The 26749-nt window shown below is 43.8% G+C and overlaps 1 protein-coding gene across 3 annotated transcripts in view; it reads left to right on the top strand.

Moving 5' to 3' along the window:
- The first annotated feature begins 6091 nt into the window (after nt 1-6091).
- The window catches only part of LOC306968649 (RNA binding protein fox-1 homolog 2-like), a 50410-nt gene continuing 29752 nt past the window's right edge, over nt 6092-26749 (top strand). The window contains exons 1-2 of one of the 3 annotated variants that reach the window (XM_079564091.1): nt 6092-7096; nt 21640-21690. In XM_079564091.1, the coding sequence (XP_079420217.1) occupies nt 6860-7096; nt 21640-21690 (288 nt within the window). In that variant the 5' untranslated portion in view covers nt 6092-6859. Of the gene's footprint in view, nt 7097-21639; nt 21691-25083; nt 26545-26749 lie in introns of those variants that run through there. The other 2 variants (XM_079564090.1, XM_079564092.1) reach the window with 2 other exon arrangements.

A 26749-nucleotide genomic window follows, 5' to 3' on the forward strand; every position in this document is an offset into this window, starting at 1 on the left:
TTAGAACTTAACCTACTGTGATGCTCAATTCGATTCAATTCAATTCAGTTCAATTCAAAGAACTTCATTTTTCCCGTGAGGAAACCTCATTTGTGGTCTGGTACTCACACATCTAAATCAACTATACAAGTAAAAAGATAAAAAAGTAAAATAAAATAATGATATAGAATACATGGGTTAGTCAAGTTAAAGAGACTTGGAAGTCCATGCCACGCTGTTCTCTAATGTCCATTAAAGAGTCTGATAGATCAAGGCACAAAAGAAGACATGGCCCGTTTGGTTTTCAGAACCAGGGAAGAGAACCTCCTGCCAGATGGAAGCAGCTGATACCGGTCATGGAGGTTATGAGTCGAGTCCGATGAAATAAACCAGCCCTTTTTTAATGCCATGCCCTTGAATATTGCTGTCTGAGGTGCCTGTGGGGGGGCCTCACTCAGCCCTATGATCTTTTTGAGGGGGCTTACTTTGCTCACTTCTCAAAGGGAACCAAACCATCCCAGGAGACCAAAGGTGAGGGTGGACTGGACAAAGCTGTTGTAAAACAGCTGAAGAATTGATGCTCGCAAATGTTTTTATTATAGATATTGTTCAAAGGCAAGGGTGAAAAGGGTGGTTATCTTGGAATTGGTGATGTAATATTTACTGTCACCACTAGAGGGCAGCTTTGTCAGTCAGAAAAGCATTTATTTCAGGTTGGTAGAGTTTCACCACAAATGGCTCAGATGAATCCCACAAAACATCGCCACTGGGAAATTGTTTTGTAGTTGTAATGTTGACTTGTAAACCTGGTTTCACTCTTTAGCAATTTAGCTTTGATATGCCAATTACGTTAATGCCCTATCTAATTTAGTTTTCTGGTGTAAAAGAAATGTTTTAATGCATAAAACAGACATAACTATTTCAATAATTGATTAGTTGTTGATTAATCGATTAGTTGTTTCAGCCCTATTGTTGTGTAATAGCAGAGTGGTCTCCATCTCACTTGTAGTCATGGTCACACCCGGACCCGTAACAGCAGCATTATAATGACCTTGCCTTTAAATAACAAGTAAAGTGAGTAAAGGAAAATAGATCAAAGCGATTACAGCATCCATTAAAGTTTGGTGCGCTTTTGATTGTGGTCATGCCCCCTCCATGGAGTGTTTTAAATCTGGACTTAAAAAACACTTCTGTTCTCTGGCTCTGTGTCTTTTATTTTCTTTTACTGTTTTTAATTTTTATTTTATTGTTTTAGCAATTAAAAAAATAAATAATTGCATTTTATTGATATTTTTTAATGATTTTGTTTTAAACTATTTTAGTTGAATGACTAGTTTGGTTTCACTTGATTATTTTATATGTATTTATTTTTTATTCCTATATTGCCGATCTTATGTGCAGCATAAGTCCAAAGTAGCATTTGTCATAGAACACCAGCAGAATTCGGTCTGAGGAAACATTGGTGAACTAATGATTTACTGAACACTGTATCGTGTCAACATCCACAAGTCTGAGATCTTGATTTTTACCAGAGATCATAGACCCTCTGTAGTTTTAAGAAATCCTACCTCCAGTGGTCACGTCAAGATCTAGTTCATGAGTGAGGGAAAGATAGAGTATGAGAGGGAAGAGAATCTTGTTTACACATGACACCACTGTTATAGGCAGAATGTATTCCTGAGAATCTTCCTCCAGGTAGGAGCATACTAAGCTTATGAGATTTGACAAGAATGAGTAACTCCGGTTAAAGCTCTTCATTCACAGGGCAAGCTTCTCAGCTGTGGTCATGAGCTCACAGTCAGGTTTGAGGTTTTTTTTGTTCCTTTGTGTGTTCAAGTCACCTGAAAGTATCTTCCTCCAAGGTGACTGAGCTCCTCACCCTCAGCCACCCTGCGAAGGCTGCCTGTATCCGCGATCGTGTCCTTTCAGTCATAACCAGATCTCATGACCAGGTGAGGGTCAGAAATCAGCGATCTGTCTATCAATCTCACGCTCCATCCAGTAACGGTTTCTTTATTCATTTTAAAGCACATTTCAAGTGGCCAGCACTGACTCAATGTGCCTGGGAATCAATTAAATTATACAACTTTAAAAAAAAAGTCAAATACACTAACATAGCACATATAAAAAAAACAAACAATAATGACATGTAATTTCTTTATAAAAGCTAGTGAAATTGTTTAACCAAGTAAAAATATAGACAGTGTTGCTTAGACGGCTGCCTCTGTGGTTGACTCTTCATGTCCCAGTTATAATCTATAACATGTTTGTGAAAAAAACACCGCGCCACTATTATACTAGCACAATGACTTCTTATTAATAATGAACTAAGTAAGCTTTAGTGAAAGGACCATATAAAACCTTTTACTTCATTAATTTCCTAATCATTAAAAAAGGATGTTGTTTGTAGTAAATGTGTGGTTTATGGCAAATCCACCTTCAGAGCAGTGCACAGTTTTGCACTGCAAATACATTAACACTTGTATCTAGTGTAAAACAAATACTATTTTACTATTTAGTATTTTAAGCCACACTGTTGGAATCATCTTGGAATACTGAGACATTTCAGCTGATTTAGAGGCTTACGTATATTGTAGTAATAAAACCAACAGACTTGCATTTGTCACGGTTTGGTGTAATAAATAAATACTTACCTTTTTTGGTCATTGTGTTTGCATTTTGGGTTCTTATTCTGGTTGAGCCGTGACAGTACAATCTGGCCAGCACGGACCCAGCAAACCCGGATTCTGTTTTCCACGCCATTTCCAGATATGGGAACCTCCTTGGACAGCACCACCAGTCACTTAATCAACTAATGGGAAGTCAACAGGCCATAGCCACCCAGGTAAGTAACCCAGATGGGCCAACTTTCTAACTTTCTAACCAGGGAAGAGGTAAGTTCAACTATCTATGCTAATTTTGTGAATGAATTCAAGAAGGTATTCTCCCACCCAAATGTTGCTGCAGATGCTGCTAAGAGACTGCTTAATCTCCGTCAGGGCCAAAGAAGTGCTGCAGATTACTCTGTTGAATTCAGGATTTTGGCTGCTGAATCAGACTGGGATGACAAAGCCTTAGTGGAGTGTTTTTGAATGGCCTCTCATATTCTATGAAGGATGAGCAGGCTGTACAGGATGAATGCACTTTCTTGGACACTTTAGTGTCTTTGTGTATTCGCTTAGACAATCGTGTAAGAGAAAGAAGACAGGAGAGAGAGTCCAGGACCCAACGTCGGCCCCTAAGGTCTGTGCCGCCACCTTTCAGAGTTTTTGACAGTGTCTCTCCACCGTTGCATCCAACTACAGCCCAATTGCATGGGTTCCTAACACCCAGGCCAGAGGAACCCATGTACTCGCTTGAATGCAGCTGAACGTCAAAGGAGGATTGCAGCAGGAGAATGCATTTATTGTGGGGAGTTGGGACATTTCCTGCTAAATTGCCCTGTTCGCCCAAAAGGCCCAGCTCATCAGTAGGAGTGGGAGTACTGGTGAGCAAGCTTCCTGAATCTGAAACACAACTCCCACGACTCTTGGTTCCGGCACTTCTCAATTACCAGCAACAGTCTTCCTACGTGGTGAACATTGTCCAGACTTCTTTTTTGTGAAATTTTGCAATACCCTTCTGCACATTTTTGTAAAATAAATAAATAAATACTTTTATTTCAGGCCATCGTGTTTGTGTGACAACATTGTGTGTATGGCATAATATAGGCCGGGGGTCACCAACCTTTTTTCAGCCGAGGGCCACTTCAAGAGCATTAAGTTGTTCGAGAGCTACCTGCTAAAAACAAATCCTAAAGACTTAAATGTACACTGTTTACTTATAGGATATTGACCCCATATTATATCAAAATAGATTTATTTTTAACTCATACTGAGCAGTGTTAATTTCGTCAACTGAAATATTTAGTCTTAATTTTGATATTTTTGATGACTAAAATAGGACTAAAACTAAATTAATACTAAAACTATGACTAAAATGTACAGATATTTTAGTCGACTAAAATAAGACTCAATAAAAATGAAAATGAGAGACATCAAACTTCAAATTAAAATCATCCAAACTTCTATTGAGCGTCTGAAAGAGCCTCAGATCATGTTAATTCACTGTCAAAGGATCAGCTCTGAGCTTTGTTCATGTGGAGCAGCTCCATGAAACAGAGGACCTTGATCAAATATAATTATGATGAATATTATAAATGCAAAGTCAACTAAATTTGTCTTAAATTTAGTCGACTAAATTTACTTGGAATTTTAATCGACTAGAACTAGACTAAAATTGGAGATTTAAAAAAAAAAAAAAAATATGTTGTCAAAATTAACACTGGTACTCTACACTACACTAGTCACAAGAACAGTAATAACTGTATTTTTTAAGAATCAGATTCAAGAAAATTAAATGTTTTACACCTGAGAAAAAGTCTCATACAGAACTGTTCTTCTCCAAAAATGTAATTTCAAGTTGCACTGGTCCTGTCCTGGACAGAGGGCCTTGTTTCTATGGGAGAGGCTCATATGAGGTGGACATGCTTTTACTTCATGGCTCACAGTGAGGCTTTAAGCTGAGGAAATAATGACATGTTATACATTTCCTGAAAACTCAGAGTATAGTTACCCAGTGTCAGACATTTGTGTCTCTGATGTTCCTGGAGATCTCAACGTTAAACGCAGTAAACTGTTTTGGTGAACATTGTGAAAAATGTCCTCATGTTTGAGTTTGAGGAGCTATGATTACTGTTTCACAGCATATATTTGGGCTCAAATGAAACATGAAAATGAATTTAAAATCATACCAAATATAATGGTGTAAATCATTTTATAATGGGCTGGAAATGGCCTAAATCAAAATTTGGACCAGTGTCAAAAGTGTTGTTGTTTTTTTTACATGGGAGTGGTGCACTTCAAGAGCTGAAAACTAATAAAGCTGTAACTCTGAAAAGGCTTTCATACCAAAATATAGAGCTCAGATATAGACCGATCTTGAAAATAGCCTTTGCCTGCTTGGGTGGCACCGATATGCCAGATTTGGGGGTTTGGTCTATGGACTATAATGACTGTGTGACTCTCAGGCTCTGTCAGTGAGCCAGGCGGTTCTGTCCATCACTGCAGGGTCACTGAGGGGGGTCAGTGGGCCGGAGAGGTTGATAGAGTGAGTCACCAGGAGGACTCACAGGCACACACAACTCTGTCCCTGTACTCAGGTACATCATGCTGCTCACTGGCTGGTCGGGGAGCTGTCATCAACGGCAATGAGAATTAATATTCCTGGATAGGTCTATAATAGAACCTTGAAGTCAATGCACCATTTGGACTGTTGTTGTTGTTGTGTGTGCTTTTTTTTCTGTTTTTATTACATTGTTATTATTTTTCCTAAATTCAGAGACAGAGTTTCATAAATGCTTTTTTTGACGAACAACCTCTTCAGGCGTTTGTGTTATTGTCACCACAATCCTTATCCACAAAGTCACTTTTGATTTAAAGCACTGGTCAATCAATCTATCAAAAGAGCCATTCCACTGATTGCATGTCTTGTCTTTGGAAAAAAGACAAAAGGCTGCTGTGCTTTATAACGTACTTCCATTAACTTCCAGCAGATGGCACTAAAGTACTAGCGATTAACGGCATCAGAGGCTGTTGCACAGCGTCTGAACTCTACCATTGTTTGCCATCTTTATACCTATTTTTATCTTCATTTATGCTTTTTGCCTTTAACCTCACATTGTTCTGCAGACAACTGGACGAGGACTATTGGTTATTTAGGACAACTCCCAATATGCCTTTCAAGACAAAATATTTGGATAAAAAAAAAAATCCTGTATTTGTTTTTGCCTTGTTTTGTGGAAAGCAAGAACATAAAATGATTTGTAAGCTCCACTTGTACACCTCCATGTTTAATTAAACAAAAGCACGTCTTTGTACATAGTGCCCTTGGTTGGCTGTTGATTGCAGCGCAGCTCTGCTCTGGATAATGGAGTATTGATGTGTTTACAGCAGACTGCACTTTGAAAGTATAGTATTTTGTTTATAATGTGGGGGAAGAAATGTGCATGGCGTAATGGCTACATCTGCTGCCAGAAACTAAAGTGAGTAGAGAAAGGGTGGGGGTGCATGGAGGTGTGGTGAGGGGATTTGGGAAAATAAGGAGAGACTGAGGAAACACAGACCCTGGGCCAGCCCACCACACCTCCTGTTCTCGCTCGTACCCCGGTGTCAGTGGGCAGATCTGACCGGGGATCAGCCGCGCGCAGCTCCCTGCTCCACCAACTGGGACCTAGACCAGAGGAAACCGTGTAGAACCAGGTCCACACGCCAAGACACATCCACAGCGCGGAGAGGACGGTGTGATAGAGGGACTGGAACAAGGAGAGGCTGCTGGAACAACACGGGCTTATACAAAAGCCCACTCTCAGCCGCGGGGAGGAGAGACACCCGCCGAGCCGAGGACGGACAAGTATTTGGCTACGCGTTGCTAATTTCCAACATTTTCCTTTATTGGCAGCTCAGAGTGTGTTCCCTGAGTCACATTTATAAAGAGAGCTAGCGGAATGTAATGCTAGCGGGCTAGCTAATGTTAGCTGGCTAATTAGCTTGTCAGGCATCCAAGAGTCAGACGTGTGATCTTTATTGAAATAGGTCACAGTTTGGCGTCATATTAGTTTTTTCAGATTGGGTGTTTGTTCTGTTGGTCGCATTTGAATTGGCAGGATGTTTTGTAATAAACATATAGAAAGTTAGTGTAAAGGCTGCCAGTATTAATATATTTCTAGAGCAGTTTTAATTTGCCTGCGTGTTTTGGAAAACGGCGTTTTAAATTGGGAGTTTGGACTAACCAAAAGGAAAGGATCACAAAGAGCTTTGAGCTGGAGACTGTCTGCCGTCCAATGTTAATGTCGACCGACGTTGCGTCTTTAATGCTTCCCGTTAGTCGGGGAATAATGGACCGCGATAGAGACATTGATACTGCGGCTGGAGCCCCAGCAGCCGTGCGGGGCATGAAGAGGGGAGACCCGGAGCCTGACGCACAGACAGCGGCTGCTCTCACCGACCTGCCCGGGGCAGAGTGCAAAAGACCCAGGATAGACCCTGGCACCGGGACTGTTGTTGGAGACATTGGACAGGTAAGAGTCACAGAGGACATGCAGTGTTCTTCATCTTTGTCATGTAGTTACAAAGTACTATCTGCCCGCTTCTTTCTCCTCAGCTTTGTTCCTTAATATCTCTGTAGATTTGCAATGTTTGGATAGGCACCTTTCCCCAGTTAACAATCTGCTCATGCTTCTGTGCTGCAACAGTGAAGCACCTTCTGTAGTGGCCAGGTGAGATTTCAGAATGAGTATATTTATGGTGGAATAGCTGTAAAGTGAGGGAGCTTGACTAGAGGGATCCAGACAAAGGTAATATGATACAGGCTCCATTGCTATGACAGGCAGCAGCACAGCAAAGATCAGAGCCATTCATCATGCCAGGCCTATGGAGGGTAAACCAATACACTGTCACATGTGGCAAAGGCGGCGTCTTTAGACACACTCATGGAATCATTCTGGTGCCATGTGATCATTTGCTGTATAACCTTTCACATCCTGATACACACCGCATGTGCTATTAATCACTCAATGCCCCCCTGATTGTCGCTAGGTGTTAAGAGAGAGGCAGACGGGATTGGGGGAGGGGTCACCACTGTGAAAGACAAAGAACAGAGTCTTTTTGGGCCAAGGCTGGAGGAGAGAGGGGCTCAGGGGGTCTTCTCCTTACATGGGTCTTCCCCAGGTCCACTACGCCACTGCTGAGGCAGCATTAGTCTGCCGATCCAGTCTGTGCATATTACTGTAAATCATGCATCAGCTGGAGCGCAGAGGGCACCTCTCATGTTTGGACTGTGCTGTTCGCCTCTTGTTTATGTCTCCGTCTCATCCTCTCAGTCATAAACACATGCATCATTCTGACTCGCTCTCCCATATGCTTTTAAGTGTGCATAAGCCAGCAGCGCAAGGGCAAATCTAGCTGACTGTGGTGTTTAGTTAAAGAAAACGGACCAATCTGTAGTGGAAGGGCAGGGGCAGACTTGGAGGTTACCTGGCTGTAATTGAATTCTGGGGAGCTGCAGAAAGGCTTTAATTGGCTGTGTGTCTGAGCTGCTGCAGTGCCTCACATGTGCAACGCCGGCGCGCTGATAACTTCAGTGGATGGATACAATGATGGGGAAAGGTTATAGCCCGCCGGCAACGATGATGTGACGATGAGCAGAGCGGCGTGGGGACTGTTCTCGCTGGCCATCAGTCGTATCGATCGCTTCACTCAGTGCTGGTGGAGGGGAGGGAGGGGGGGCTCTGGAAACAGGATGGAGTTGAGCTGGGAGGCTTGATGGATGGCTGGACAGTGAGGCGCGGTTTGATGAAGCAAAACAAACAGATGTTGGGAGGAATCTGAATGGCTAAATACATGCCTTCATGTCTGATGAAAAAAAAAAGCTTTAGAAATGCACAATTGTAAAGCATCTCTCTTTTTGTCAAGCTGGTCAAGAGTTGGAAAGAAATTGCAGCATTATTTAAGTTTTGAGGTAGATATTGGTGCCATAATAGGATACATAAAAGTTTGATTCTGCCCTTTTATGTGCAGCACAGTAATTAAATGTAATGTAGTAAATGAAGGGGTAAATTTGCATGATCAGCATGTGCCGTCTACATGCTGCTCTCTGTAAAAACTGTACTTGTACCCATCTTAAGTCGTCACAAGGAAAGCGTACAGCTCCTGTGCAGTGCCGTCCCTAAAGCAGATGTGTTTTTTAACTTGTGATAACCTCTGTTCGGACATGGTCAGGGCCCGTAGACAAGTGGGTCATATACAGCATAGGGCCAAGGATAGGTGGTTAGTGAGATAGAGGTCCATTATGTCCGTCCCATTAGGCATCGTAGACCATGGTAGAGTGAAGAGGTGGCTGATGGATCGTGGGGATGCCTTAGAGAGTAGACGGAGGAAATGTTTGAAAGAATATTAGAGAGAGGAGGAACCCTCCTGGCTTTACGCTAAGGGAAATCGAAAAGAAATTGACATGCTGTGGGGAAACGTCAGTGTTTCTGTCATGGTGTGCCTTGTGTATGGTTTACAGCAGCCGAGCGCGTGCCTGGTATGACCAAAGCGAATTCAGGGAATGCTGTCATATCTAAATGAGCCCAGCCATTACCATAGCATTCCCATTCAGCGCGTAGTGGAGCTGCTGACCTTCCTCCTGACTGTAAATCAGGCTTTTTATAATAAATGAGAGTGCTGCGCTGGGCCTGCTGCCTTTTGTCCGACACTAGTCTCCTCCCCCACAGTGCTCATACATACATTCATACAGCGGCCCGTGTGGACCCCGTTTGCTACCCCTGCTCCCCTCTAGCTGTCCTCTGATTACCCCCACCCACCCTGGCTCGCCCCAGGCGCCTTTCCAGATTGCTAATTGACTCCTGGTTCGCAGACTTTCTGTGTGCCATCCCCCTCATTGACAACCCAGTTTTAGTGCTCTTCTTTTTTTTTTCTTTTGAAATTTAGCCCCAGGTAAACTAGTTTCAAACTTTATCAAACCGTTATTTTCTTTGTCATTCAATAATGCTGAACCTGTGCTGCTTTACTTCTCATAAAATAACACATGTTTAGTGCTGTTATTCATTTATTCACAGTTAAAGCTTTGAAAGGGTTTAATCATTAGATCCATCATGATCTTAACAAATGTAGTTTTCTCTGTTTTTTTACGTAATGCCTTTCCACCAAAACAATTGCCAAATAAATGTACCCAGCTTTCTTTATTTTGACAGTTTTTGTGATGTTTATAGTTTCACTTCCTTATTGGACACTGACAGGAAATGACATAGATGGAGTTAAACAATTTTGAACTGTTGCCGTGCCGACCCTGTAACGTCACTGGGAAATGAGTCAAACGGCCCTGGGAGTTTACCTCTAACTATGTCACTTCCTGTCAGCAGCTTAAACATTCAAATAAACCAACTTCTCTGTCCAACATTTCTTCATTGATTTGCTGCTTCACTGAAATAAAATAATTATGTCATTTACAAAGCATTAAAACCTGTCAAATGCACTTTAAGTTACCATAACTCTGTGAAATGATCTGAGTATCTGAATATTTATATACGTTGACAGTACAGTACTTGATAAAAAATAAATAAAAAAGTACAATATTGATTTTATTAGCTTGTAAGCTCTTGTAAAGCGTCACTCAGAGTAAAAACACAGAAGCCTTTTTTTTCTTTTAATAAAACCCTTGTAGTAGATCGTTTTCTTGCGACATTCTTGGACTTCTTGGCGGCTAGACTCGCTCCAGGTTCATGTTCCTGCTCTGTCTGAAGCACCGTTTAATCCATATTCCATCTTCTCTGGAGTTGTCAAGCAGTTTACAGTGTGTCGCCATGGTTACTGACCTTCACGGGACGTCGATGAAAACAAATCTATCTCCAGAAGCCTTGATGTTTGTTTTGTGTAACACAGACAAATCAGAACGGGACCAAGACTCCGCTCTTCTTCTTTCTTTCTTTCCCAGACACAGAGCTGCAGACTTGTAAGAGGAACGACAGGCCCCCGTCCTTCTTGCCTCCAACTTGGTACCTCTTACCCGAAGAGCAGCATCTAAGCTCTCACATCAGCGCTTTGTCCTTCATGCCTCGCGCTTCACTCTCTCTTTGTATCGCCGCGTCCCCCCAAGGCGGTGCTGTGGTCACTTAGTCCACTTTTCCCGACTCTTCCCCCGTCCATCTCCCGCTCCTCCTCGTGCGAGAGCCGATTTGTCCTATCGTTGGCAGTAAAGAGGCTTTGTGTGGCGCTAACGAGATCAAAGCTCATTTAGCGGAGGGCATTAAGCGGCCTGATCGCTTTAACAGGACCAGAGTGGAGAGGGAGGGGGCCGGGCGGACGGGGGGGTGGCATGTGTACGCACGGATGATGTGGATACTGGAGGTTAATACTTAAGTGTGAGAACGAGCAGCTTAATCTCAGGATTACTGCCCAAAAGCATGTGTCGCTCTTTTGTTTACAGTTCAACCTTTCATTTGTGAACTCTAATGGCAGCAATAACTTTTCATTAGTTCCCAATAGACTTAAATAATAACTCTGGCTAAATATATAAAATATAAACCAATATAAGAATTATGTGTTCGGGATATCAGGCTTTATTTGTGTTTGTAGACATTTGTTGCCTAAATGTAGTCTCCAGCGGTAACCGACTGAAACGGCCCGCAGCAGCGGCAGCAGCATTATTGTCTCTCATCCGGGCCACACTGTCCCACTGTACTGTGCAAATGCAGGTTGCCAAGAATGAAGAGCAATCGGGCTGGCTCCCGTTGACGCTGTGCACCTCTGCGTTAATGATTGCTGTTAATCTTTGAGCCGCTGCTCGCTCCAGTCTTGACTTTTGAACCAGCGGCGATAAGCTAAATATTCCCCAGACGCTGTTGCCTAACTCATATTCTTGCCTTTGTCCACTTCACTTCACTGCACTTTTATTGACACACGAGCCGTGCTGCTATTGCCAAAGCATAAGAAGTAATCGGATCAAATGGGAAAGGCACCATTCACGATCCGGTGAAATGGGCTGTGTGTCTCTGCTTCCTCCTCGCTGCTGTAAATGTGCCGACTATTTCTCAGACAAGTATCTCCAATAACAATGTGATTTACAATTCATGTTTTCAAATGAATGTGATAATGGTCAGAGGGGCCCATGGTGCAGATTGGCAGTTTACCCTAGGGCAGCTGTGGCTACAGTAGCGCATCACCAATGCAGTGACTGAATAATACAAAGTAAACGGTCTTTAAGTGTTCAGAAAAGTGCAATATAAAACTGATGCATTATTACTATGTCAGTTGCACATTTTAAACACAGTAAGGGCCGGAAGCTTTGAAAGAAGAGTGATATAAATGACGAATTCAAGAATTACGTGCACTTCACAGCAGAGACAAGAGGGTTGCATATATGTTCAAATAGAAATCACAGTTTGGTGTGTCACAATATAGGCAATTATTATCCTTCGAAAACACCAATATATGTATCTTGTCTTTTTCTTAAAGTGATAGTCTGTAAGTTTACAAAGTGAGGAGAGATAGAGTGAAATTTGAATGGAAACTCCGGAAACTTGGACCAGAAAGCCCTTCTGCAAAATGAGGCGAGCACGAACAGAATTTTCAAAAGTAAATGATCAAGCTCCTCCCCCTCCCCTCCTGATAGGCTGGTTCACAGGAAAAGCTCTTCTAACTGGTCAACGCGGGAGGATGCTTGACTCTGATTAAGAAATCTGGGAAGGAGGGACTTTACAAAAAAATAATGTAGGTATATTTGTACTTACTTTATATCAAAATGCAAAACCAGGTGGTTGATTTTGCACATTGTATAAAATTTGTAAAAAATGTAGACTTCCAGACTATGACTTTAAACCTGCTAGCCTTGTAGCTGATTTGTTATAGAGGGTCAGATTAAGCCCATCATGTCGGCAAAATCGTTCACTGTGTGATAACGGCACCTATTGCTTAGTTGAATATTGGAAAATTCATGAATACAGTTGTTGGAAAAGGGATACATGCATTTAATTTTGCATAAATGTCGTCTAGGGCTGAGAAGAAAAGCCTAACAGCCCAAAACGATTCACCGTGGGCACTATTTTTGACTGTTACCCATAAGCCAAGAGTCGGGACGTCTGACAATAATACTTTTGTTTTGTTTTTTTAAATCGTATGTTTAGTTAATTCATTGTGACCCTAAAATTAGCGATTTGATTTTGATAGTGATTTATCGTTCAGCCAGACTGTCTGCTCTCTCAGCCCGACACTTGAGTGCTTAGTCTCCCTTTATGGTCATCTTGCCCTTCCGCCCCCCCACCCCCCAAGGCTGCCCCCAAACTGTCACACGCACTCCCGTCTCGCCCCCTGTAAACCAGCTCTCCCTTACAGGGCAGGGTCACACGGGACGCCCTGAAATCTTTCCTCATCATGGGCCAAGTACTGCCCGTGTTTACTAATGTCCGACAGAGCAGTGCCGCGCCTGCCGGGCTCCGCTGCGACCGATCAGCGTAATCGATTGTGACAGTGAATGATGTGGCACAGCGGGAGAGTAAAGTCAAGTGATTTTCACTTCTTTTTCTTACGATAGGTGTGAAGATAGCCTGTTAATTAGATTCGAAATCATGAAAACTGTAAGCTCCCTGTAGTGTGTTGTAGCCTCTATTTAGAGAGAAATAAAAATGTATTGAGGTGGAAATGAGGCATAATTTGATTTTAGAGCGTACTGAGCTAAATACATATGACCATAATTGCAATTCATCTTTCAGCGTCACCATATTGTGTTGCATTTGAGGACAGCTCAGTATGTAACGCATATATCTGCATAACTCAGTGAAACTTAACTCTGTCAGCTCCCAGCCTCACAGCGGAGTTCGTAAAAATACCAAATGCTAATACGCCCGCCAATGCTTCAACCTTTTAACATTTTGAGTTGCAGAAGTGTCTGTTTCTGCCCACTTCGCAACAGCTCAGCCTCAGCACAGGCAGGCCATACATTAAAAAAAGAAACAACAACACACACACACACTCGCACGGTCCATATATAGGAATCCCACTTGGTATGCACAGTGTAAAACATACTCGCTGAAGACATACTCGGCCTGAGCAGTGCAGAAATGTAGAAAACAGCGCTTCATCTCGTCTCCTTCCTGCCCTGCCTTCTGCCGGGCTCCGTCTGGTTCGCCCGTCACCGCCCGCCGCAACTGCATTTGTCATTTTTTGGCCTCATCATGCCGGCTTTGATATTCATTCTCAGCACATCACATCCATCACTCTGTCTGCCGTCCTTCTGCTTTATAATTTCCTTCCCGACTGTTTTGCCTGTTTAGGATGCTGCGCGTTCCCTTTTGTTCACTTGGCAGATAACAAAACGTTTACGTGCAGAGCTTCGCCAGACCGTGCTCAAGGCTCAGGGTGTTTTTATTTTTTTGTGACTGTTGTTCTCATAAACAACATTTAATATGTCGAGTTCTTGGCTCGAGGAGAGATGTGGCCTTGGTGTTATAAACCTTGGTAGAAAATCGTTGTAGATATTTAAATACGGTCGACTGAACGTTTCGCTTCTATCTTCAGAAGCTGCTGGTTAAACACACAAGCTAGAGGCCTCATTAAACTCCGCCCACTCCTCAGAGGAAACTATTTCTTGTTTACACTACAATAGTTTCACCAATCAAAATAGTCTACGTTCTGGGCTGAGACAGAGAAATTGCTACCATTACGGTTAAGGCTTGATTTGCACTTTTTGACAAAACTTTGCTCCTCCTTGAAAATGCTACACACATAGCAGCTTCTCATTCTTAAAGTCTATTGGCCTCTGATTCGCCAGTAGACAGTCAACAAACCTAGATCTGCTCATAATGCGGTTGTAAATAGTGATTTTCACAGGCTGCCAGCATTAGCCACATTCGTTTCCCTCCATAGTTCGTCTTCAGCTTCTTCTTTAGTCTCTGGTTTGGTTCGGCGCTTCAAAAAAAAAACTCGATAACCTACGAAAAACAGAGGCAGAGCGTGCTACTGGATCAAAGGAGTCGAGACATGATATAAACAAACATCTCAAAAAAACTCGCAATGCTCTTCAGACTCTGAGGGCACGGAATCTCGTAAACCGCACCACTCTGTATTTGCAAGAGATTGTTTTATTGACGGCGTGTTTTGACTGGAACTTAATAAACTCCTTCCTCGTCTTTTTAAGGCGATACAAGTCGTGAATAAGGATTAAAACAGCCTCTATTTGTTTGTTGCTTCGGGGGAAACGAGGACCTCTACTCCCAAAGAAGGCAGAAAGTGAAGTAAAAAAGCCAAGCAGTTGTCAGTATTTCAACAATCCAGCTGCTTTGCTTCGATTTTTCACGTTTCACAACCAACTTTTGTAATTATGGCAGAGTAATAACCTTCTTTCTGTTTCCTTTCTGGTCCCAACGGAGACCAAAGTGTCGCCTGGCCGTATATTGCACCTTTTGGTTGACAATGTGCTGCGTGGGCGGCAGGTGGGACATTTCTTACTTTAGGTGTTTGGGTAACATCACCTCTCTTGTGTTTGTGTCGGACGCCTGCAGCAGCCTCTGTAATTACCCTCTACGCCCCTCCCCCCCCCCGCACCATCTGTTGACCTCATGTCATTTTGCCTTCCTTCACCACCGCACCACTGCTCTCTCTTCCTTGCTCCCAAACTCCCAAAACTTTCTTCCCATCTCCCAAAATAGCGAGACCATGAGAGAAAACAAAACAAGCAACTCGAAGACACCCTTTTAGTCTTTCGAAATGTGTACGTCCTCGTCTGTCAACCCCCTCGGCGCTTTTGGCTTTTTCTCCAAACTCCTCCGAAAAGTACTCGCCAAAGTGGCCCCGCCAGACAGTACCGCGGTTTCCTTTTTTTTTTTTTTTGCCCGAACTGCGGTGGAGACACAAAAGTGACTGGGAGGCGTGTGGGGCGTGTATAACGGACTTAAATGCAATGCCATATGGTAAAGGCAGACTCTGGGTGAATTAGGTATCAAGTTCATGCCCCCCCCCTTCCTCCCCACAAAACCTTTTAAAGAAAATATAAATCACACGGCATTCTTTGCGGATGACTCATTGTCTCCATTTCGCAAATGTTTGGCCGCTTGATTTCTCCCCCCCCCCCCCCCTTTGCTCCCGCTCTGTTCTTAGCTTAAGCCATGTCCAAATTCCTCCTCGTATGTGCCGGCCTGGGTTTCATCTCTCTCTGTCTCTCTCTCTCTCTCTCTCTCGCTCTTTTCCCTCCCAGTCCATTCTCAGTGCGCCTCAGACGGATTGATTCCAGATGTTGCTTTAGCTCCGCCTTTTGTTTTTTTTCCTGCCCTCTTCTCGTCCATTTGCAAACTCGCTCTGTAATTTGGCCGCATTTGGTTTGGATTTTTACAGGAATTCCATCTTTCCCGACTTTTTTTCTTTCTATTTCTCCCGCATAGAGCCTTTTCTCTCCCAAAACCCCCTACTTCTTCTGCTCATCGTAATTTAGTTTTATCACTGCTGTGCGCCTAAATGAAAGAGGCACACCAGGCGACCCCACCCCCCCCGCTCCGTGTCCGCAGTCATCGCTGTGGCTTAACTCCCATCGCGTTTCTGTTTATTTCCCAAAGTCGACATCGCCCGCGGGCCCTGCGGACATGAGACGCGGCTCCTGGCCAGGCAGCGCTATCTTAACACACTCACTATTATATTATACTGTCCGTGTACTTCTTGTCCGTGATGCAGTGCTCGCCAAGGAGAGTGCTCCCCCAGGGGACGGGGCACGAGGGGGAAATTAGTTCCAGATGAAACAGGAAGTGGTCCGCGGAAACAAAGAAAGCGTTGTTCCAGAAGGAGGTGCTTTGTGGACACGTATATCCACAGGGTCAAGGTTGAGCGAGGCTAGCATCACAAAAAAACTTCCATCACCACGCTTCCCATTTCAGATTTTTGCCGGTAGTCTCATTCTTGTTTGGGCCCGCCTCTCTATTCTGCAACGTCTAGACTCCCCTTCCCTTTAGGCGCTCATCCATACGTCCCAACCACATCTGTTTTTGCTTTTGACTCGGTCGCTTTAAGGGTGCTGCACTCTGAGGGTGCATATTATATTAAACCATACAAAGCGGCGGACATCAGGGTGCCAGAAACGTACTCACTGTGTGCGGTTGTATGCGAGGCGCAATCATAGGGCTTGGAAGAATAGTTTCACTGAACTATCGGACCTATCATCATGTATTTTCATCGTCAGACAACTTGAATCTTTACAGTGTGCTAGCTAAAGAAAACAGTCAATGGTGTGTGAAGTTCGTGTCTCTTTTTTGTTTGTTTGAAAGAGAGGCCTTTATTTTTGACCTGACTTTTCAAAATCCATTTAAAAAAAACAAAAATAGATGCCACATCAAGTCTTATCCAGAAAGAAAGAACACAATGTCTGTACAGAAAAGGCCTCCTCTTTTTAGCAATAAAGTCCACAATACAGCAATTAATAACTAAAGCAACACTCGCCGCTGGGTCCCCAACTGTGCCTCAGCCTCTGGAGGCTCTTTCCTGCTGTGAAAACTCCATAACTCCTGCCTTCCCTGCTCCTGTTTAGATATCCAACTCCATTTACTCGCCGTGAAATCACAACACGTGTAAAGACGACCAGGTTGAATACAAGACTCGAAACACGATCCAATTTGACAATATTGGAACAGTCACCCAAAGACCATACATTTGTTCTGCGCCCTCGTATTGTGCTGGGTTTGGACAGGCGGTGTGTCAATATGCTTTCCACCGCGATCCCGCCGCCAGCCTCGGACACTCGCGCCTGATTGGCTCAGTGAGCAAAAACCAGGAAGTGGGGCAGGCAGCTGCAGGTCAGGAGGGCCGCGGGGTTAACACTGTTGACACTCTTCGCGAGCCAAGAAGCGGCACCATGAAGCGGCCCACTCTCAAGCTGCCGGACGGGAGTGTAGGAGCGGTGGCCGTGAATAGAAACATTTAGTCTGTCGCGGGTCCCGGAGATTAAATGAAAATAACATCGGCACTTCAAAGGCTGGCCCAATAACACCCTTCCCCCTATACATACATATACACGTATACATAAATACATATACATACATACACACAGGACAGAGGGCGAGGTGTTGCCATTCAATTTAGAGGTGTTTACATTACATATTATCACTTCCACAACAAAAGGTTATTACAAATAAACAATGCAGCGGGAACAATATGTTTACATACACTTCATAAAAAGACACATTTTCATTTTTTTCTCACTGTCTGACGTGAAACCATTTTATTTTATTTTATTTTAGGTCAATTTGAATAAAAAAAAAATCTATTTGTCAAGTTATCACTTTTTCCAAAACCAAAAGTTGACATACATTTCATTAATGTTTAGTAGCATTGCCTTTAAACTGTATAATATAACATTTGTAGACCACCTTTTGTGCACATGCCTTTTAAGCTCTGCCCACACATCTTCAACTGGATTGAGATCAGGACTTGGTGATGGTCACTTCAAAACATTGACTTTCTGCCACTTTGTAACCAGTATTGGCCATGTGCTTTGGGAATTGTCCATTTGAAAGACCCATATGTGCCCAGCCTTTAACTTCTTGGCTGATGTCTTGAGCTCCAATATTTCCACATAGTGTTCTTTCTTTATGATGTCATCTATTTTGTGAAGTGCACCAGTCCCTCCTGCAGCAAAACAACCCCACAGCATGAAGCTGCCACCCCCGTATTTCACAGTTGGGATGGTGTTCTCATAGCCTGGCTAACACCAGACTAAAATCACAAGTGATATTTAGTCTGGGGACCACCAATTCATTTTCTCGTAGGAGAGGTGTGGTTTACGATCGTCCATAGTCGTTTATTGGGCGATACGAAAAAAAAAAAAAAAAGTCTCATGCGTCTGCACGTAGCCCCAGCCAATCATATCATCGTATGAGATGACGTATGACGCACCCGCTGTAAACTTTTGAGCTAAAGCTTGATCAAAAAATACCATCGTGTCTGCTGCTGTCATGTTGGATCCGTAAATAAACTTTTTTTTAAATTATCCGTAAATAAACTACAAGCTTCCATTTATCGAATAGCGCGTCATCGTCTTGCCGTCCCTCCTCGCTCTGTGATTGGTTCCCAAATCCACCGGAGATTTGGCCATGGTCCCCAGGCTGTTGTGCAGTTCGAAATAATTCGAGCGCACACAGCAGCCTGGTGTTAGCCAGGTTAGTGTTCTCAGGCTTTTTCCTCCAAACACTGCAATGGTCATTACGGCGATTTATTTTAGTTTTCTTCCATCAGACCACAGGAAATGTCTCTAAAAATTAGTGTTTTTTTTCATTTGCAAACTCCGAATTGACTCTTTGATGTTTCTTTGGAGTAAGGGTTTCTTCCTGGCAGAGTTCCCTCCCATGTCGGTACAGGACTTTTTCACTCTGGATAATGACATAATGATAATAACTCTCACCAGGTTCAGCGTCTTCACCAGGTCTTTTGCTCTTGTTCTTGGGTTGATATTCACATTTCAGACACAGCACGTTCATCTCTGGGACACAGAACCCGCCTTCTTTCTGATCTGTATGATGACTGATGAACTAATGAACGTGGCACAGTTCAAGTGTCTTGAAATTACACCCAAGGATGAACCAGACTTGTGTTTCTAAGGTCATGACATTGTCATCCAGGCTTTCCCAAATTGTTAAAGGAATAGTAATCTTAGTGTATGTAAACTTTTGGTTTTGTAAAAAGTAATTAAGAAATTGTGTAGAAAATTCTATCTCTCATTCTTCTAGAATTTAATAAATAGAAATTTGTCAAATTATAAAAATAAAATAAAAGGTAATTCTGGTTTCATGTCAGTAAGAAAAAAATGCAAATGTGTCTTTTTATGAAGTGTATGTAAACATGTGGTTTCTGCTGTGTATTACCAAATTATACACAAATAATAGGTGCCACAAAAAGCTATAACACATGTCCGTTTTTGTCATGATTTTTCTAATTGACTTTTCATTTTCGTCTTGTTTTGATCCTGATCATGAAGAAAAAACGTATTGTGTTTAAATGGTTTGGTAAAATATTGCAGTAAGATTATCGCAAGTATTAAAAACTGTTGTCAAATATGTGGAAAACAGGTTGAAGCAATTCATCCCATATTTTTGAGTGTAAAAAGCGTGGAGCCGTGTTCTGCTGGCACTGAGGGGATTGCAGCTGTTTACAGAATGCTAAAAATTAAGCGGCCTGAAAGATTAACTACAAAAACACACATTTCCAAGGATTATTATCAATATTTGTAGGTGAGAACAATATTATAACGTGGTTAAAAAGCGAATCAGCCAGTTTAGCGGACTATAGACCCGTTAAATCGCTAATCCGCTTGAGTCCTATTTATCCTAATTTTATAAAACGCCCTCCGGGGCCAGGGGAGTCCCGGTAAAACAGATTCAGCATCTCAGTGGGACTTTCCTGGTTAAATAAAGGTCAAATAAAATTAACATACCGATTTCAACTCTCACATCAAAGTCAGCATGTGCATTAATATTTGGCTTGTTTTGATAGGGAGCCTTTATATTAGCCTGGATTAATTGCTAGTGCTGCCTGCCCATTAGTATCATCTGTGAAAAGGGTCAGAAAAGGCGTCTTTCACGTTGAGGACTTGATTATGTTGTTGCAATACTCTGCGTACTGTGGGATGTGTTCACTTAACGACCGAGCCATTAGTGCTCGAACCATCACATCTACAATCATTACTTTCCAGATCTTATGTTCCGCATTAGCATTAGCATTTTTCTGATGTTACATAGCAGGCTGTCAGCTCTTTTTAAATGGCACATTAGTAAAAACACACGGGGTGAAGTCTCGACAATCTGCTGAGCTCCAAACCTTACAGTATCAATCTAGCAGTGGGAGAACCCCGCCAAGGCATGAGTCTCCCCAGGCGGTCGTGTTGTCTCTGCAAGGCACGCCATCGGGCTCGGGAGTGCGGCGGTATCATCTCTCTTCCCCCCCGCTGTCCAAAGTATGACCGTTTGGTTAACTTTTCCACACGGCCCCTCCCTGACTCCTCGCTCCTCTTTGTCCTCAACTGCAGCTCGGCACAAGTCAACCCTCCCCGAAACGACACCAGAATTAGCAACAACGGTGGAGAAATAATTGAATTAGGCATAATTACCAAGCTATTAGGCACAACAAAGGTTTCTGGGGCAGGGGTGACTCGGGAGGGAGGGGTGGGACATGGGGGCTGCACACGATCTTTGGGGTCTGTGCAGGAGGGGGCTTGTCCTGGTTTAACTTGGCTCTCGAGGGCAAAGTTATTGTTATTGTCAGCTCCATGTGGCTTTTTTAATGGTTCGTCAACAGTAGTTTGTGAGACAATACAGGGTTTTACTTAATGAAGTAGTCTGCTGCGGCGCTACCATTTAGAGGAATATAGTATCAGCCCGGGTACTTTAGGTGCTCACCGACATAATCCAAACCTAATTCTTATCTTCTGTAAAACGTAGATATGCACAGATCCAGCTTTTTTGCTTCCGATACCGATACTGGGGGTTTGAGTATCTGCCGATATCCGACAAAGTGGCTTTCTCTGAGTGAAAAGTGAATCCTCTCATCTCCATCGTGAGATCAACAAAGTCATGATGTTACAGATCAAATATTTATTAATAAACTAATGGGAAACATTTAACAAGGATCACTGGATTTTCAACATTATCCTTGGGACCGGCTATATTAATACAGCATAAACAATCGCACAAAGTGATCATTACAACTTGTGCATTATCTTACATCATTATCAGTTATTCTTCATCAGCATTTGGCCTCTCCAGCACAGGCCGATTTTATTTTATTAGGCTACTTTCGATAGTTTCTGAAGTCTTGATTAGTTGTTAGTAATTGCATTAAACATGTTACAATATGACCCTGTTGGTGTTTCTGTTGTCTGCTGTGTGGCTCGGATCTTGCAGAAAGCTCAAAATCCGTGCAGTCACTGTCAAAAAACCAGCTAAGTGCATCTGTGTGTTTTTTTTTCCTTCTCTCTATCCCACTCGAGAGCTCTCAACCCGAAATGCAAAAAGTTTGGGACTGTCATGTGGCACCGGTGTGGTTTTTCAAAAGCGCTGCCACTCACTGCTCTCTTCCCTCCTGTTGTCTCTTGCAGAACAATGAGCCTTTAAATCCCGGTTTCCATGGATACCCACCTCACAGTCAGGTAAGAGATTAGTGACTGCTTGCAAAAAAAAATCTGTGTTTAAATTCTGGAATAATTTGAATGAAGCTCCTTGAGTATTGCGGGGTCAGTTCACCGTAGGTTGTAAGGTATCCGGCGTTACGTAAGGCATGTTAAAAATATTCTCTGAAGTTCACTGTTTTACCGCCATATTTCGTCCTTAGTAATGATCCGTTGTATCACACTGTTACATTTTCCCCGCCGCAGCCCCTGGTGGCTCATGAATGATGGCTGTTAGAGGGATTGATGAAAGAGAAACTAGCGATTGAACCTCTTTTTCACAGCTCTGACCCTTTGAAAATAGACATTAAGCTATTGGCCGCTTTAAACTGAGCTCGGTGCACGCCGTGCCGCCTCTCAGTACCTTCCCCTCTCTCTCTCTCTCTCTCTCGGACGGACTATCTCTCCGTGCATATTGCTCGCAGTAATGAGCGGCGTATGTGCAGCGCTGCGGCCGGCGAGCTGTCTTATCTCCCCCGGAGCAGCGCAGAGAGTGGCTTAGCGCGTGTATCTGAAAGCCTCCATGCGTGTTCCCTTTGTCTGCCCCCGGCCCGTGTGTGGAGGGGATGTGCAGCTCTCTGGCAGTGCCACAGGAGGGGAGTGTTGGTCTGTTGAGCCTGATGGCCTACCCCCACCCCCCCCCCACCCCCCTCCCCCCCTCAGCCACCACCTCCTCCTCCTCCTCTTCTTCACATCACAACACACAGGCCCCCCTCCACGCACCCACTGTCCACCCGCCGCACGCCTCCTCTACACTCGGCTTCTCCTTTCTGGGGAATATACTTCTGCAGGATGACGGGGAGAGACGCAGGCGGACCCACTTCTTTGGGTTTGGAAAGAGTTCATGTTCTGCGTCAGGACCGGCATGTCGCAGCTGATAAACAGGCAAAAATATTCATCACTCTGTCTTCCAGATTTAAAAGCGATGCAACTGGACGTGCTCTTCGGGGACAGAAACGGAAGTCTAAGTTGCATTGTTTTCAAACCTAGAAGATAAAATGAGCCACATGGATGACTGAGAATCTGCACTGTAATGTTGATAATGTTTCGTAGTGAAAGAAGCCCGTTCCTCGTAAAAGTGGAATGTGAGTTAAACCGCTGACCATTAAAGTGTGGCCAAGCAGTTATGGGCATATTTTTGTATCAACATAAAAGAGAGGGTCTTGGCAGTTGTCTGGATGAAAATACCTTGTGTCTAGTGGATGGTAGTCAAGTTTAAAAGGCTTTTCGCTGAAGTCTTTTGTGTGATTCACTGTAATAAAAACGGCTTTGACTATTTCCAATAGAAAGGAAGTACAGTGTGATGGACACAGTAGATATGCTATTATCACACATTTTTTTCTTTTCTTAATCATTACACCCAACGTGACCCTTTTCTATTGCATTAGCTACGTCCCGGAGACCAAAGGCAGCTCACTGACCTCTTTCTCTCCTCCGAAGAGTAACTGAATCCATGTTTAATCATCATAACTGCAATAACAAAACAACTTGACCATTTTGTTTCCAGCCTGAATGAAGGTGTTTACATCAACCAAGGGTTAGGGCAGTCACGATATCTACTACATCCACTATTTGTTCAATAAAAACGGATAAATTATTCATTTTTAGTATCAATATTTATCGTTTGTACATTTATTAGCATTTCCCCCCATTCTCTCTTTGTAAATCTTGGATTTTTCACTGAAGGAAATTGAGTTTCAATATATTTCATGTTTATTGCAGCTTGTGTGGTATTTTAGTATATGATGATGCACTTTAAGACCAAAGGTTACTTTCATTTTTTATGCCTGAGAGTTGACAGTATCCAGTATTGTTAGAGTCAATAATATCGTTTACCGCAATGCTTTCCTACCTCAATATATCAAACTTCAAATTTGTCATCATGCTAGGCCTACTCGGGGTGCGTATTTTTCAAATTGCACCACGTTGCACCAATTTCTTTTATAAATCATGTATGACAAAGGGAACTGTCTGGCGTTTCTGTTCTGAGCTGAAATGCCCTCCGCTGTAGTAATAGAAATACAAAAATTTGCCAAAATCACATTCTTCAAAGTTGAGTCTCCGTTTGTTCGTCTGTAGCAAACGAGGCCAGCTCCTGAACCTCTCCTCATCTCCAGTCAGTCAGCCAACACAAACCACTCTGCGCCGTTTTTTACTTTGAACACGCAGCTCTGTTTAAGCAAAGATTGAAAAGTCATCGTGGCTGATATATTCCGCCCTTGAGCACACATATTAGGGCTCCCGAGCGCGCAGGCTGCTACCTGGCTATCATGCAAATGGCTGCGTTGCGTCTTGTCCAAGGCTGCCGCACATTTGTCTGGGTAATGCCCCCGTCCAGTGTTGAGTATGCATGTTCAAAGCACCTCTAGGTCTCGCCCGTGTCAATAGGAATGTGTTAAACGGTGACAGGCTCCTGGGGGCCCCTGCTGCTGGTGGAGTGCGGGGCCGGAATCAAGTCGACGAGAGACGCGCTGACCTTTGGGGGCCGAGCGCGTCACTCTCCCGCTGTTTATGTCATGTAAGAAGATCAGGGACGACAACACCAGCAAATGGCAACATGGGGGTTACAGGCATCATGGAAAAGTTGAGAAATGTAGGTCGCAGTGTTGACTCATGAACACTTTCTCAGCAGTTTTGTCCACATTCGGTGCATGGGTTTGATCACGATTTCTGGCGTCTAAAAAGACCCAAATATTATTCTGGATTTCATTATTATGCATTGAAACGAAGGCCTTAAGGTACTGAAAAGCAACTTTAAACTGGCATTAAATCTAGATTTCTTAGAATCTATTTTTTCTTGGAGACAGAATCCACTTCAATGATAAATTATCAACGCTGCAGTTTTGACAATATTTTGCACTAAAGTTGCCCCATGTCTTCAATTTGATTTTGAATATCAACATTCCCCCTCACTGCCATTTGATTAAATGTTTACAAATCTCACAAAATTAAATACGCCAAGATTTTTAGGCATTATATGAGAAAAACATATCAATTACTGAGGGAAGATCCCAGCATTCATGAATGAAAAATAACAATTCCCACACACTGCCAACCTTGCAAAATAGTTTTTAACAGGATCAAATCAGCCTCTAAATTACTCTATTAGTATTAAGGCATTAGAATGGCATTAAAAGCATTAGATTTCTGTAGAAACCCTGTCATTGCAGTTTGGTTTTAATTCCGATCACTTTGCATTTCATTTTAAGGCATTGTCATTTTGTGAAAACCTATATCTGCAAACTAAGCATTCCTTATGATCCTCGGCGGTAACACAGTGGAGAAAGTGGCTTTGAAAACAGCGGCACTTTGAAGTGTAAAGCAGTATCCAACAGCAGCCTGTCGTGCTGTTGAATTCGACTGTGGCAGCAGCTGCAGCGGGCCTGTGTTTGAATTGTGTGACGAGCCGCGGACAGATCTGGGCCTTTGTTTTAGCCCCGTGTTTGTTTGTGTCAGCGCAGGTACAGGTTCCCGTCGCGGCACATCTGTGTGTACTAACTGCACACAGCCCGAGTTTATCGCCGCGCTCAGTCTGGCAGCTTAATCCAACCATCATCCCCTATTCATCCACTCGTCCTCCTCACTTACACCCTAATCCTGTCATCCCGCGCTCTGCTCCCCCTTTTATCCATTTATCTACGCATCCAGTGATGCGCCGTTTGCATCCGCTTGACCCTCTGTTCTCCCTGAGTTAGCCCTTTTTCGCCCCTGCAAGCACCTCCAATCACTTCTCTGGCCCTCCCTCCCCATCCCTCCGGACACAGTTCTAGCCAGACTCAGCAGATGTCTGAAAGCTTGGCATCAGGGCTTTTTTTTTCCGCAGGGTTCAGTCCCTCCCGTATGAAAATGCGGCGCAAGGAGCTGCACTCTGCGAATTAAGCACCCTCCAACAATAAAGTGCTGGGATGTGGAGCCGGAGGGAACAGGCGCAATGCAGACTTAGTCCTCTTCCCGCTTAGGTTCAGCTGCGCTCGCCTGGGTTTTTCCACGGACAAGGGTTGGAGAAGAAAACAAGAGAAATGGTGATGTAGGAGCCTACCCACGCAGCGTGCTACCTAGCTGTCTACTGACTGGCCTACCTACCACTGCTTTTTGGAGCTGACAGGCTGCCAAGCAATAAATAAATCATCAAAAAACGCTGCAATGCAGTGGGGGTCGCGTTCTGTACTCTCAGGCAGCCAATGCGTGGATAGAAGACGGCATCCTCTTGCTTCCTGTTCCTTTTTCCCTATACAGGGGTTTTGAGGAGTACAGTCTTTAACCAGGCACGGGGCTCGCTGGCTACTACTGAAGGATGGATGCTTTGACGGATAGGAGGGATTGAGCTTGGAAGAGGGAGGGAAAGTTTTTTAAAAAGAGGGGCGGGAACTTGGAGGAAAGCAAAGAGGGGGGGAGCAGCAAGCGTGTGTAACGCAAGCGTGTGAATGACAGACGCGGTGCAACGAGAAGCCAGAGAGGTGGAGTGAAGAGATTCGGGCTGTCAGGAGCAGAAAGACAGCAAGGCCAGAAGAGGATCACGGCCTGAGAGAAAAACAGGCGGCTGGGGAGTGACAGACAGGCAGACAGGGGCTGCGTGCTGGAGGAGAGCAAGAAGAAGAAGGGACACACCGGCGAAAGAGGGGAGAAGGAGGAGGAGGGAGTGGACGAGGGAGAATTTGAATGTGTGAGACAAACGTGGACTGAAGCCATCATCAGCTCATGGTCCTGGAGCACAGACACAGGAGGAGAGGAGGAGGAGATCTGGACACGCACAGGGAACCGGAGAGCAGCTCACACTGGGCACTGCTTCCCCCAGAGCAGACCATGATGGGGCTGTACTATCCTGCACTGCTGCCGGTAAGTAAGCTAACGGCTAAATGTAAACAACCGGAGGACGTGTCAGGAAGAGTTAAACAGAAGCCAGATGAACTAGCTCTTTCTTAGTGATTTAGTGCTGAAGCCTGCTGGAGCATGCTGCTGGTATGGCCTGTGTTTGGTCGGCTGTGTCTTGGCCCAGGTGAGGCCTTCGTCGGACGTTTGGCTGGGCATCGGGCCTGTCCCT

Source organism: Gobius niger (genome assembly GCF_951799975.1).
Source record: "Gobius niger genome assembly, chromosome: 10".
Lineage (NCBI taxonomy): Eukaryota > Metazoa > Chordata > Actinopteri > Gobiiformes > Gobiidae > Gobius > Gobius niger.